Genomic DNA, 13,942 nt, shown 5'->3' on the forward strand with positions numbered 1-13,942 from the left:
AATACGAAAACCTATCTCTGACAAATGATGTTCTGGAGTACTTGCAGTCTTTTAGAAGATATATATAATTTTTATAGTGCATGTTAGAGTTTGAGATATTGTGAGCCATGTGCCAATGCATTAAAAAAAAGGCAGTCAAGGTACAAGGTAGACCTAATAATTTGGTATTTATTTTATTGTACAAAATACTGCCTTTTTGTTTCTTTGAGTGTGGAATGTGTAGATTTTTTTTAGATGACAATAGCACTAAACCTTTAGCCTACTTAATGATTTAATAAGTAAACTGCTTATTGAGTTGATGTAGCAATGCATAAAATACATAAAAATAACAAACAATTGTTAAGCTGGACCAATATTCTTAATGTCTTGTTCGTGTTTCTTTGTTTCTTTATCCTTTTTTTTTTAAACTCTTCCAGAAAACTGTCGTTTGAAAATATGAGAAAGGAGTTAAATTAGAATTTTTGGGCAAATGAGTGTGGTATATATGTAGAGACAAAGACAAATATCTCTAATTTTAAAAAAAAAGTTTCGTATTACAAGGTACAGTGAAAACATTTTGAAAACTCATACTCTATAATAAACAAAGGTGTCTGCTTACTTTGATTATGTTACATTTCTTCCAACTGCTTTTCGCTCTACTGGATTTCATTTTTTGTTTGTCTGCCTTGACGTCTATGAGTAACTATCAGTGAGGTCACTAACAAAAAGAAGGGAGAGGCTGTGATCCTAAGACAAGATACTTTCAGGTTGATCACTTGACAAACTTGTGAATCCTTTGATGTGACGCTGTTCCTCAATATGTCACAGACTCTTCTATCATCTCTCACATACGTCATTAGCCCTCACTCTTCTGAAATATATAAGGCCACAAGAGGTGTGAACATAAGGTTTAACAGAGCAAAGAGGTGAACTGCACTGGTTAAAACGTAATAATTTTAAAAATCTACAGGAGATTAAAAAAGAGAATTAATACATTTTCATCTGATCTCAGTTTTGGTAAGTAAAATATATAAAATAAAATAGATTTCATGTACTGTGAATATGACTTTTCATTTTTTCACTAACTTGTTAAACTAATTCTAATGAATTATTTTACATATGTTATTTTAAAATTGTCATACATAGATTTTTTTTATTGAGAAGTGTTATGATGAGTACAGTTAATGATCAAAACCTTTTGTATTTTTGTAAAATTCTGTTATCCTGCGTTTTTAACTCGTTTTTTTTTTTTTTTGGTTTATTAATCTGTGCGCATAACCTTGACATATGTTTCTTTTACAGATTTAACTGATTAAACAATGGCCGTTGGACTGATGATATCAATTTTGTTGCTTCTTATAGGTAAGTTAAGTGATGCTAAACTTACTGTTGATACAAAATAAATGAACTGCTTTAGCATAGCTATATATACCCTCATAAATAATTGCTACAGACAATATGTAGACTGTAAGAACACTGATTGTTATAATACTTTAATGGTTAGGCACTTATTACCTTGAGTTCAATGTGTAATTTTTTAAATTTCTACAAAAAGTGGGTTTAGTAACAACTTTGAGTGTGGTATAGATGAGATGAGGACATTTTGCATACTTGTTGAAAGTTTTGCTTTGAAAAAAAAACAGTGTAGTTTCTCTGTCGCTCTTGTATGTGAGAGTCAAGAGAGAAAGCTTCTCTCTCTTGAGTGGTTTTCCTCATGCTCAGTATGCAGTATGCAGTAACACAGCACACATGGATCATTCCATTTAAAATCACTAATTTCTGAAAAAGGTTAAAAGGTTCCCACTAAGCCCCCTCATAATCAGCTTTGATACAGCCTTATCATATTCAATGAAGCAGTACAAAATATTGCCTTCATACTTTTAAAGTATTTGGAGTTACCACAACTTAAAATGTAATTACTAAGCTGAAATTTCCTATTTTTGTCCAATGTTTTTGAGCCCTCATAACATTAAGCTATAAAATAAAACCTTGTAACATTTTCAAGGCCGAGAAAATCCATTTCAGCTCTGTTAATTACTGTAATCAATTAACTAATTTCTTATTATTATTATTTTACAAACAATATAATTCAGTGTAAAAATAATTATATTAAGAGATTATTTTAGAGTGTTACAGAAGGAATAATAGGTAAAGGTTGCTTTCCATGAAAATGTGGATAGAAGTGAGACCTTTCATGCAGTAATGAATTTTGGCCAGCTATCTATGCCACAATGTGATATGACCCTTGAAAGTTTAACCAGACTTCACATTATGATGTTGTCAGAGAGTAAATAATAATATTTAGGGTACCATATTTATCTTACTCTACTTTATAGAAGTTATTGTAATTAATTAACCATGATTAATCGCATTTAATCGCACAAGAAAATTTGCCCCAAAGCGCAAATGTTTTTTTTTTTTATTTAAAAGGGATTTAGTGGGCGAAAGAATCAAGACATGGACATGAATATTGTAAACTCAAGCTCTTTTAATTTTGGGGGAAAAATATTTAAACTGCAAAACAGAGAAACAAAAATAATATCCCTGGCCAAAATTGGGCAGACTTAAAAATAAAGTGCTATTTTAAGTAGTTTAAGTACGTTTTCAAAATGGTATTGTCTTTAAATAATAATGAAAACTGTCAACATAAAGTGCAGTTTTTCTTTTTAAACAAAATAAGCCAGAAACATAAAAGGGTATTTGAACAGCTTCACCTTTAAACTCTGAATAACCTTAGCCAAAATTATTTTGTACATTAGGCTAAAACAGTGTGATCATCGAACATTTTAGTGCAAAACATAGCAAACCCATTGGACTCACAGTACGTCCATGCTTATTTACTGTCCATCTATTTCAGCCAGTTACTTAGACAAACTAGAGTGTTCACATTTTCTCAAGGCAGCTCTCTTTTTTGTTACTATGTGACCTGCAAGTGAGAACAGTCTCTCACATGGGACAGAAGAGGCAGGACTAATCAAATACTTGTGGGCCAGGACAGACAGCTGTGGGTGGGTCCATGCTCGACTGGACCACCACTGCAGCGGGCAGTCTTTCTTGCTAATGGTGGATTCTGTTCTGTACAAACTCAGGGCCCTGTTACACAGGGCTTCCTCATCTGAATAAGAGTCTGAAGACAATGAAGAGAGGAGGAGGCTCTTTGCCTTTGCTGGCTCCTTTGTGGTGGCATCTTTACACGTTTCCTGCAGTAGGGCCTCAAGGCTGGTCTAAACCTCTTCCCCTTGCAAGTCACTTTAAATCTTTAAAGCATGGGTCAAGGACAGTAGCTATCTTGAGCCACTGATGGTTGAGTGTAGCTACACATTGGGACAGGTCCTTTGTGAGGGCAGTCTTAAATTTCACCATGTAGTTTAAGTCATCAAAGGAGACCTCGATGGTGTGATGCAGGTGGCAGAAAGCAGGTAGAACCACTGAACATGAGACACATGTCTCACCTCCAAGAAGCTCAGTCACAAACCTGTAGTAGACAGTTCAAGAAAGTAATTATTAATCTGCGCAATAATTGTCAACTACAGAGCTTTTTGAAGAAACAGTACCAATAAGTTAAAAAATATCTGCATGGGTCAAGGACAGCCACCAGCTTTTGGAGTTTTACCAGCTCTAATGGAGTTAAAATGAGTAGCTTGTGCCTTAGTTTGTCTAAAGCAGCAAAAACCGCCTCTTGATTCTTTAGTAGATGAGAAACCATATGATATCAACTGCATTTGGGTCCACATTCTCTCCACTCCATGCTGCCTCAGTAGAGTTGACATTTACTGTTTGTTATTGGTTTGCTCAGCATCAAATAAAACAGCTCTTTTTCAGTTTGGGTTAGGCTAGGTTAAATGAAGTTTGTTTCCACGCTTCGTTTTGTCTGCGTTTGGGTACACTATTCTCCACTCCACATGGTCTGCAGATCGTGAAGTGGAGCCAAAGGGAATGAATAAGGAATCGATAAGTGATAATAATAATAGAATCATAATTGCAAAATTCTTATCAATTCCCGCCCGTATTGGTGTTGCGTAATGACTGAAAAAAAAGAGTAATGCATTACATATATTACACAGAACATTTTACTTAAAAGCATACTTGATATATTAAGTACTAAAAGGTATTATGTAATGTATTTAATGCAGTATGTAACTTAATTACTCCAAGGAGGAAGTATTTATTGAACTACTCATGACATTACTTTTGCGCTTCTCAGTAAACTGACTTAAAACACGTTGTAATATAACATTTATAAAATATAAAATATAAAACTATAGGCGATGTTCCCACACAACAACCAAATCCTTATCCTAATGAGAACACGTATACTCTCTTATCATTTATGTATAAACACAAAACCAATATGATAAAACAAAATAAAAAGCAACACAAAGAGACTTCAAAACAATTACCACAGTAATTCTACTGAAAAAACATGGGAGGAAAATATGAAGGCTGTAGCATGAGTGCGCATGGCTGCTGTTGTTACGTGTTGAAGGACAGGGTGTGGCTGCTGGCTTTGGGTCAGCATTCACTCATCTTTAGCAGCAGTCTTGGTTCTACTGTAAAAATTATTTAGCTCTACGGGGTATCATAGATTACTTGAGTGGGCAGTTTATATGAAACACAAGAATTACTAAAACTTCTTGTGTAAACTGTTGCAATGAATTCATGACATGATATTTGAATTGGGAAGACATAAACATATTACGCACTGATTTGGGAATGGTGACTCAGAATAGGTTAATTTACATTTGTATGACTACATGTAAATGCCGTCACTACAACCACAGGCCGAGCCACAGAGACGGATGCCACAACCACCACAGCCCCAACCACTAACACAGCGATGGATGCCACAACCACCACAGCCCCAGACACTACAACAACGATGGCTGCCACCACCACCACTGCAGCCACAACCACCACAGCCCCAGACACTACAACAACGATGGCTGCCACCACCACCACTGCAGCCACCACCACCACAGCCCCAGAAACTACAACAACGATGGCAGCCACAACCACCAAAGCCCCAGACACTACAACAGCGACGGATGCCACAACCACCACTGCAGCCACAACCACCACAGCCCCACCCACTACAACAACGATGGCTGCCACCACCACCACTGCAGCCACTACCACCAAAGCCCCAGAAACTACAACAACAATGGCAGCAACAACCACCACAGCCCCACCCACTACAACAGCGACGGACGCCACAACCACCACAGCCCCAGCCACTACAACAACGATGGGTACCACCACCACCACTGCAGCCACAACCAACACAGCCCCAGCCACTACAACAACGACGGATGCCACAACCACCACAGCCCCAGACACTACAACAACGATGGCTGCCACCATCACCACTGCAGCCACAACCACCACAGCCCCAGACACTACAACAACGATGGTTGCCACCACCACCACTGCAGCCACTACCACCACAGCCCCACCCACTACAACAGCAACGGATGCCACAACCACCACTGCAGCCACAACCACCACAGCCCCAGAAACTACAACAACGATGGCTGCCACCACCACCACTGCAGCCACTACCACCAAAGCCCGAGAAACTACAACAACAATGGCAGCCACAACCACCACAGCCCCACCCACTACAACAACGACGGATGCTACAACCACTACAGCCCCAGCCACTACAACAACGATGGCTGCCACCACCACCACTGCAGCCACAACTACCACAGCCCCAGACACTACAACAACGATGGCTGCCACCACCACCACTGCAACCACTACCACCACAGCCCCTGAAACTACAACAACTATGGCAGCCACAACCACCACAGCCCCACCCACTACAACAGCGACAGATGCCACAACCATCACTGCAGCCACAACCACCACAGCCCCAGACATTACAACAACAACGGCTGACACGACCACCACTGCAGCCACCACCACCACTGCCACCACTACCACCACAGCCCCAGAAACTACAACAACGGTGGCAGCCACAACCACCACAGCCCCACCCACTACAACAGCGACGGATGCCACAACCACCACAGCCCCAGCCACTACAACAACGACGGATGCCACAACCACCGCAGCCCCACCCACTACAACAGCGACGGATGCCACAACCACCACCAAAGAAGCCCCAGCCACTACAACAACGACAGCTGCCACCACCACCACTGCAGCCACAACCACCACAGGCCAAGAAACTACAACAATGATGGCAGCCACCACCACCACTGCCACCACTACCACCACAGCCCCAGAAACTACAACAACGGTGGCAGCCACAACCACCACAGCCCCACCCACTACAACAGCGACGGATGCCACAACCACCACAGCCCCAGCCACTACAACAACTATGGCTGCCACCACCACAACTGCAGCCACAACCACCACAGCCCCACCCACTACAACAGCGACGGATGCCACAACCACCACAGCCCCACCCACTACAACAACGGCAGCCACAACCACCACAGCCCCAGACACTACAACAACAATGGCTGCCACCACCACCACTGCAGCCACAACCACCACAGGCTCACCCACTACAACAGCGACGGATGCCACAACCACCACTGCAGCCACAACCACCACAGCCCCAGGCACTACAACAACGATGGCTGCCACCACCACCACAGCAACCACTACCACCACAGCCCCAGACACTACAACAACGACGGATGCCACAACCACCGCAGCCCCACCCACTACAACAGCGACGGATGCCACAACCACCACCAAAGAAGCCCCAGCCACTACAACAACGACAGCTGCCACCACCACCACTGCAGCCACAACCACCACAGCCCCAGACACTACAACAACAACGGCTGCCACCACCACCACAGCAGCCTCAACCACCACAACCTTAGCCACTACAACAACGACGGCAGCCACAACCACCACAGCCCCAGACACTACAACAACGACGGCTGCCACCACCACCACAGCGGCCACAACCACCACAGCCCCAGACACTACAACAACGACGGAAGCAACTACCACCACAGCCCCAGCCACTACAACGATGGCAGCCACAACCACCACAGCCCCAGACACTACAACAACAATGGCTGCCACCACTGCATCCACAACCACCACAGGCCCAGACACTACAACAACGACGGAAGCAACTACCACCACAGCCCCAGCCACTACAACGATGGCAGCCACAACCACCACAGCCCCAGACACTACAACAACAATGGCTGCCACCACTGCATCCACAACCACCACAGGCCCAGACACTACAACAACGATGGCTGCCACCACGACCACTGCAGCCACTACCACCACAGCCGCAGACACTACAACAACGATGGCTGCCACCACAACCACTGCAGGCACAACCACCACAGCCCCAGCCACTACAACAGCGACAGATGCCACCACCACCACAGCCCCAGACACTACAACAACGATGGCTGCAACCACCACCACTGCAGCCACAACCACCACAGCCCCAGCCACTACAACAGCGACGGATGCCACAACCACCACAGCCCCAGACCTAACAACAATGATGGCTGCCACCACCACAACTACAGCCACAACCACCACAGCCCCAGAAACTACAACAACAATAACAGCCACAACCACCACAGCCCCACCCACTACAGCAGCGACGGCTGCCACCAGTACCACTGCAGCCACAACCACCACAGCCCCAGACACTACAACAACGACGGCTGCCACCACCACCACAGCAGCCACAACCACCACAGCCCCAGACACTACAACAACGACGGAAGCAACTACCACCACAGCCCCAGCCACTACCACCACAGCCCCAGACCTAACAACAATGATGGCTGCCACCACCACAACTACAGCCACAACCACCACAGCCCCAGAAACTACAACAACAATAACAGCCACAACCACCACAGCCCCACCCACTACAGCAGCGACGGATGCCACAACCACCACCAAAGAAGCCCCAGCCACTACAACAACGATGGCTGCCACCAGCACCACTGCAGCCACAACCACCACAGCCCCAGACACTACAACAACGACGGCTGCCACCACCACCACAGCAGCCACAACCACCACAGCCCCAGACACTACAACAACGACGGAAGCAACTACCACCTCAGCCCCAGCCACTACCACCACAGTAGCCACAACCACCACAGCCGCAGACACTATAACAACGATGGCTGCCACCACCACCACAGCAGCCACTACCACCACAGAGCCAGACACGACAACAACGACGGCTGCCACAACCACCACAGCAGCCACAACCACCACAGCCACAGACACTACAACAACGACGGAAGCAACTACCACCACAGCCCCAGACACTAAAACAACAATGGCTGCCACAACCACCACAGCCCCAGACACTACAACAACAATGGCTGCCACCACTGCAGCCACAACCACCACAGCCCCAGACACAACAACACTGATGGCTGCCACCACCACCACTGCAACCACTACCACCACAGCCCCAGACACTACAACAACGACGGCTGCCACCACCACCATAGCAGCCACAACCACCACAGCCCCAGACACTACAACAACGACAGAAGCAACTACTACCACAGCCCCAGCCACTACAACGACGGCAGCCACAACCACCACAGCCCCAGACACTACAACAACAACGGCTGCCACCACTGCAGCCACCACCACCACTGCAGCCACTACCACCACAGCCCCAGACACTACAACAAAGACGGTAGCCACAACCACCACAGCCCCAGACACTACAACAACGATGGCTGCCACCACCACCACTGCAGCCACTACCACCACAGCCCCAGAAAAAACAACAACAATAACAGCCACCACCACCACAGCCCCACCCACTACAACAGCGACGGATGCCACAACCACCACTGCAGCCACAACCACCACAGCCCCAGACACTACAACAACGACGGCTGCCACCACCACCACTGCAGCCACTATCACCACAGCCCCAGAAACTACAACAAAGACGGCAGCCACAACCACCACAGCCCCAGACACTACAACAACAATAGCTGCCACAACCACCACTGCAGCCACAACCACCACAGCCCCAGCGACTACAACAACGATGGCTGCCACCACCACCACTGCAGCCAATACCACCACAGCCCCAGACACTACAACAACGATGGCTGCAACCACCACCACTGCAGCCACAACCACCACAGCCCCAGCCACTACAACAAAGACGGCAGCCACAACCACCACAGCCCCAGACACTACAACAACAATGGCTGCCACAACCACCACTGCAGCCACTACCACCACAGCCCCAGAAACTACAACAACGACGGATGACACAACCACCACAGCCCCACCCACTACAACAGCGACGGATGCCACAACCACCACCAAAGAAGCCCCAGCCACTACAACAACAACGGCTGCCACCACCACCACTGCAGCCACAACCACCACAGCCCCAGACACTACAACAACGACGGCTGCAGCCACCACCACAGCAGCCACAGCCACCACAGCCCCAGACACTACAACAACGACGGAAGCAACTACCACCAAAACCCAGGCCACTTCAACAACAATGGCAGCCACAACCACCACAGCCCCAGCCACTACAACAACGACGGCAGCAACAACCACCACATCCCCAGACACTACAACAACGACGGCTGTCACCACCACCACCACCCCAGCAACTACAACAACGACGGCTGCCACCACCACAGCCGTCCCAGCCACTACAACAACGACGGCCGCCACCACCACCACAGCTCCAACCACTACAACAACAACGGCTGCCACCACCATCACAGCCCCAGCAACTACAACAACAACAGCAGCCGCAACAACGACGACGGTTGCCACCACCACAGCAGCCACCACAATCATCTGTGTTGGTGGCTGCCCAGCCACTACAACAACGGCTGCCACCACCACCACAGCAGCCACCACCACCACATCCCCAACCACAACAAAACTGACGGCAGCCACCACCTCCACATCCACAGCCACTACAACAACGACAGCTGCCACCACGACCACCACAGCAGCCACAACAACAACGACGGTTGCCACCACCACCACATCAGCCACCACCACCACATCCCCAGTCACTACAACAACGACGGCTGCCACCACCACCACGTCCCCAGCCACTACAATGACGACAGCCACTACCAACACAGCCCCAGCGACCACAATAGCAACGGCTGCCACCACCACAAGAACGACGGCTTCAACCACCACCACCACCACCACAGCCCCCACCACAATCACAGGTGCCACCACCACAACAACGACAGCTTCAACCACCACTACCACATCCCCCACCACAATCACAGGTGCCACCACCACAAAAACGACGGCTTCAACCACCACCACCACCACAGCCCCAGCCACAACTACGGCTTCCACCACCACCTCAGCCCCGACCTCCACCTCAGCCCCGACCTTCACCACCCCCATATTTGTTGAATTCAGATCCATTCAAAGCAATTTTACAACAGACTTGTTGAATTCATTATCTGAAGCTTTTAAAACGCGAGCTGCATCCATAAAGGCACAGGTAAGTGTTTTACTTTGTGGAAAGTAGCATGAACGGTGTGTCTAAAGAACAGCTATTAAAGTACTAAATGCTCAGAATTTCACTGAATTACAGCAGGAATAAGTCAACTATAGAATCTTTGCTTGCACTTTGATGCATGCTCAATCATCCAGGTAAGTAAATCGCCAAAGGTTGATTCTCTTCATCTGGATGAAGCGTTTTGTGGCAGAAACGTTTCATCAGTCATCCAAAACTCTACGTCCAGATGAACAGAATCAACTTATGGAGATTTACTTTCACTGTTAAAAACTTTGGAACACTTTGTCCCAAGATTTACACATGTGCTTTTGAGCTATTGATCTGCAGTCTTTTGTACTTGTGGCAAAGCACTTTACGTCAGTATTATTGCTGGATGTTTATTTTTCTCTCAAAGGAGAAAAGCTCTTAAGATGTTGGTTCTCACTTCATATTTGAACAAACCTTTTCACTTTAACAAATACAGATAAAGACTCTCTTTCTTTCACTTGTCTACTGTCTTTCTCATCTCCAACTCATACATTGAACCTGACTTTACAGGACATATTCAAGACAAAAAGCACTACATTTCTCTCACTAGAAGATGGATAATATACTTATGATAAAATTGCATAAAGTAATTAAACTGCATCAATTTAAAATCTGTGAAAGTTTTCCCAGTTTTACCCAGTTTTTTTAGTTAGTGAGTTATCCCTGGAGCAGGATGGTTTTGAGCTTGAATTTTAAGAAAATTCTCCTTTGTGTCTGCAGATTGAACCTCCTTACAGATTGGCGTTCCCTTCTTCTTTTGTCTTCTTGAATGTTGTGAGCTTCAGGTGATTTCAGTATTTTGACATATAATGTTAAGAGCACTCACCTAAAGCCCTAAATATTCCAATCTATAATTTTTGTCTCTGCATTTACAGGCAAGGATCAGTCATCAACACGATGGAACTTCGGTTTGTAAACACATCTGTTCCAAACAAAGCTGAGATTAGAAATGTTTTGAACAGTACAGCCTCAAACGTTACAGGCTTTGACATTGAAAGGGATTCCATCCTTGTCAATGACACAGGTGAGTAATCATAGTCGTTATGTTTGATCAAAAAGTCTCAAATGTTTTAGAGTGACTTGGTTAAAAATGTTTTGTACATTTTTTCTACCACAGCTGCTGCATCAACTACTACAACTGTTGTTCCAACAACTACACCTAGTGCAACAACTACTACATCAACTACTAAAACTATTGTAACAACATCTACAACTACTGCAACAACTACTACATCTACTGCAACTACAGCTTCAAGTGGAGTATGCCACAAGATTAATTCCAGCACTGTTTTCCCCCTGGTGCTGCTGTTATGGCTTCTATTAAGCCAGCAATAGCATCTGTGCTGGTTTTCATTTGAAAGACAAGCAGCAGATGATCTCTTTCACTGCAGCTCTTTATTTATTGGACACATCGGAACGAGTAGAATTGCTATTTTTTTCAATATGAAAATATTTCTTGGTGGGAATAGCGCTGTAGTGAAAAGAATGACACAGACTTCTTTTATGCATGCGGTTAATTGAATCATGAATAGAAAAATTGAACTAACAACACAAAGGCAAAAGATAAAACAAAATGGGTGCTTTATCTTAGAGGCTTAGAAGTTTATGCTGCTCAGTTTAATTAAATTCAAGTTTATTTATATGGCACCAAACCACACTAAAAGTCACCTCGAGGTGCTTTAAATTGTTAAGTTAGGGTAAAGACCCTACAAAGACCCTCTTGCTTTTAAGTGTGTCTCTGCCTACATGTCTGTTAACTGTTCCTCTTTTATATAGAAAAAGACTAAACATTAAATATATATAGAAACAACTTCTTGACTTTGTAACAAAATTATCTGCAACAGCTCTTCTTATACTTTTTAAATGCTTGTAAATTAAAGGTCTCAGGTTTCCCTTCATATAGAGCATACACAGTATATATATCACAAAAAATTTATAATAAAGTGTAAAGAGTGGGTCTACGTGTGGTCCCCCCCCAAATAAAAAGCACTGGCACTTTTCTTATTTATATGAATTGTATGTTTATAAAAAGATATATATTTATATTTTTATTCTGTGAAGTGTATTTTAATTTTTACATTTTCTGTAAGAAAGTCACAATAACCAGAATATAGAATGTATAAGAAATTTACACTGTCTCCTGTGATGTTTTGCTGTTTGAGTAGGTAAAGATAAGGTTGAAATAACCTAAAGGTATACAATTTAGATCCCTCACCCAGGACCAGGGTGAGGGACCAGGCAAAGAGCGATTCAGAAGACCCTTATGAAGAGAACATCGAGGGAACAGTTTACCCTGCCCGGGATAGGGTTACCGCGGCCTCGCCCTGTAGCCAGGCCTGGGGAGAGTACCCGAGGGCGAGCGTCTGGTGGCCGGGCCTTAGTCCATGGGGACTGCCCGAAGAGGAGACATGGGCCCATCCTCCCACAGGCCCACCACCTGCAGGAGGCGCCATAGGGGTCGGGTGCATTGTGTGCCGGGTGGCGGCCAGGAGCGGAGGCCCTGGCGGACTGATCCCCGGCTGCCAAGACTGGCAAAAGGGACAAGACTTTCGGACTGCCTCGAAGAGATTCTGGCAAATCGTCAGGCGTCTCAGGAGGGGAAAGCGGTGCTCTACCTGCACTGTGTATAGTGCTGGCGGAGCGCTGCTGACGTCGACTGAGAAAATTGTCAGGCGGTGGAAGGAATACTTCGAGGACCTCCTTAATCCCACTGACACGTCTTCCGAGGAGGAAGCAGAGTCTGGGGATGATGGGGAATGACCCGCCAATTTCAGGGGGCAAGGTCACTGAGGCAGTTAAACAACTCCTTGGTGGCAGAGCCCCTGGTGTTGATGAGGTCCACCCCGAGTTCCTGAAGGCTCTGGATGTTGTAGGGCTGTCCTGGTTGACACGCCTCTACAATGTTGCGTGGAGATCAGGGTCAGTACCCCTGGACTGGCAGACCGGTGTGGTGGTCCCCATCTTTAAGAAAGGAGACCGGAGGGTGTGTTCCAACTACAGGAGGATCACACTCATCAGCCTCCCTGGGAAAGTCTATGCCAGGGTGCTGGAAAGGAGAGTTCATCTGCTAGTTGAACCTCGGATACAGGAGGAACAATGCTGGTCGCGGAACACTGGACCAGCTTTTTATCCTCTCAAGGAAACTTGAGGGTGCGTGGGAGTTTGCCCAACCAGTCTACATGTGTTTTGTGGACTTGGAGAAGGCATTCAACTGTGTCCCTCGGGGTGTCCTGTAGGAGGTGCTGCGGGAGTATGGAGTGTCTGGCCCATTGCTACAGGCCATTCGATCCCTATACAACCGTTACAAGAGCTTGGTTCGCATTGCCGGCAATAAGTCGGACTCATTCCCGGTGGGTGATGGGCTCCGCCAGGGCTGCCCTTTGTCACCGGTTCTGTTCATAATTTTTATGG

General features: G+C 46.0%; 1 protein-coding gene across 1 annotated transcript; it reads left to right on the forward strand.

The window, feature by feature from the left end:
• The first annotated feature begins 947 nt into the window (after positions 1-947).
• LOC105940635 (uncharacterized) lies at positions 948-12,633 on the forward strand. Its single transcript, XM_076882239.1, has 6 exons — positions 948-996; positions 1,282-1,341; positions 4,761-10,486; positions 11,252-11,316; positions 11,407-11,555; positions 11,649-12,633. The coding sequence occupies exons 2-6, from the start codon at positions 1,299-1,301 to the stop codon at positions 11,864-11,866; spliced, it is 6,201 nt and encodes a 2,066-aa protein (XP_076738354.1). The 5' UTR covers positions 948-996; positions 1,282-1,298; the 3' UTR covers positions 11,867-12,633.
• The last annotated feature ends 1,309 nt before the right edge of the window (positions 12,634-13,942 follow it).

The sequence above is a fragment of the Maylandia zebra genome, linkage group LG3 (assembly GCF_041146795.1).
Source record: "Maylandia zebra isolate NMK-2024a linkage group LG3, Mzebra_GT3a, whole genome shotgun sequence".
Lineage (NCBI taxonomy): Eukaryota > Metazoa > Chordata > Actinopteri > Cichliformes > Cichlidae > Maylandia > Maylandia zebra.

Excerpts from the sequence above, each read along its gene's own strand:
- LOC105940635 (XM_076882239.1), top strand. The coding sequence starts at position 1,299 with ATGGCCGTTGGACTGATGATATCAATTTTGTTGCTTCTTATAG. Across the intron at positions 10,487-11,251 it reads CTGCATCCATAAAGGCACAG|ATTGAACCTCCTTACAGATT; the intron begins GTAAGTGTTTTA and ends TTGTGTCTGCAG. Across the intron at positions 11,317-11,406 it reads TTGAATGTTGTGAGCTTCAG|GCAAGGATCAGTCATCAACA; the intron begins GTGATTTCAGTA and ends CTGCATTTACAG.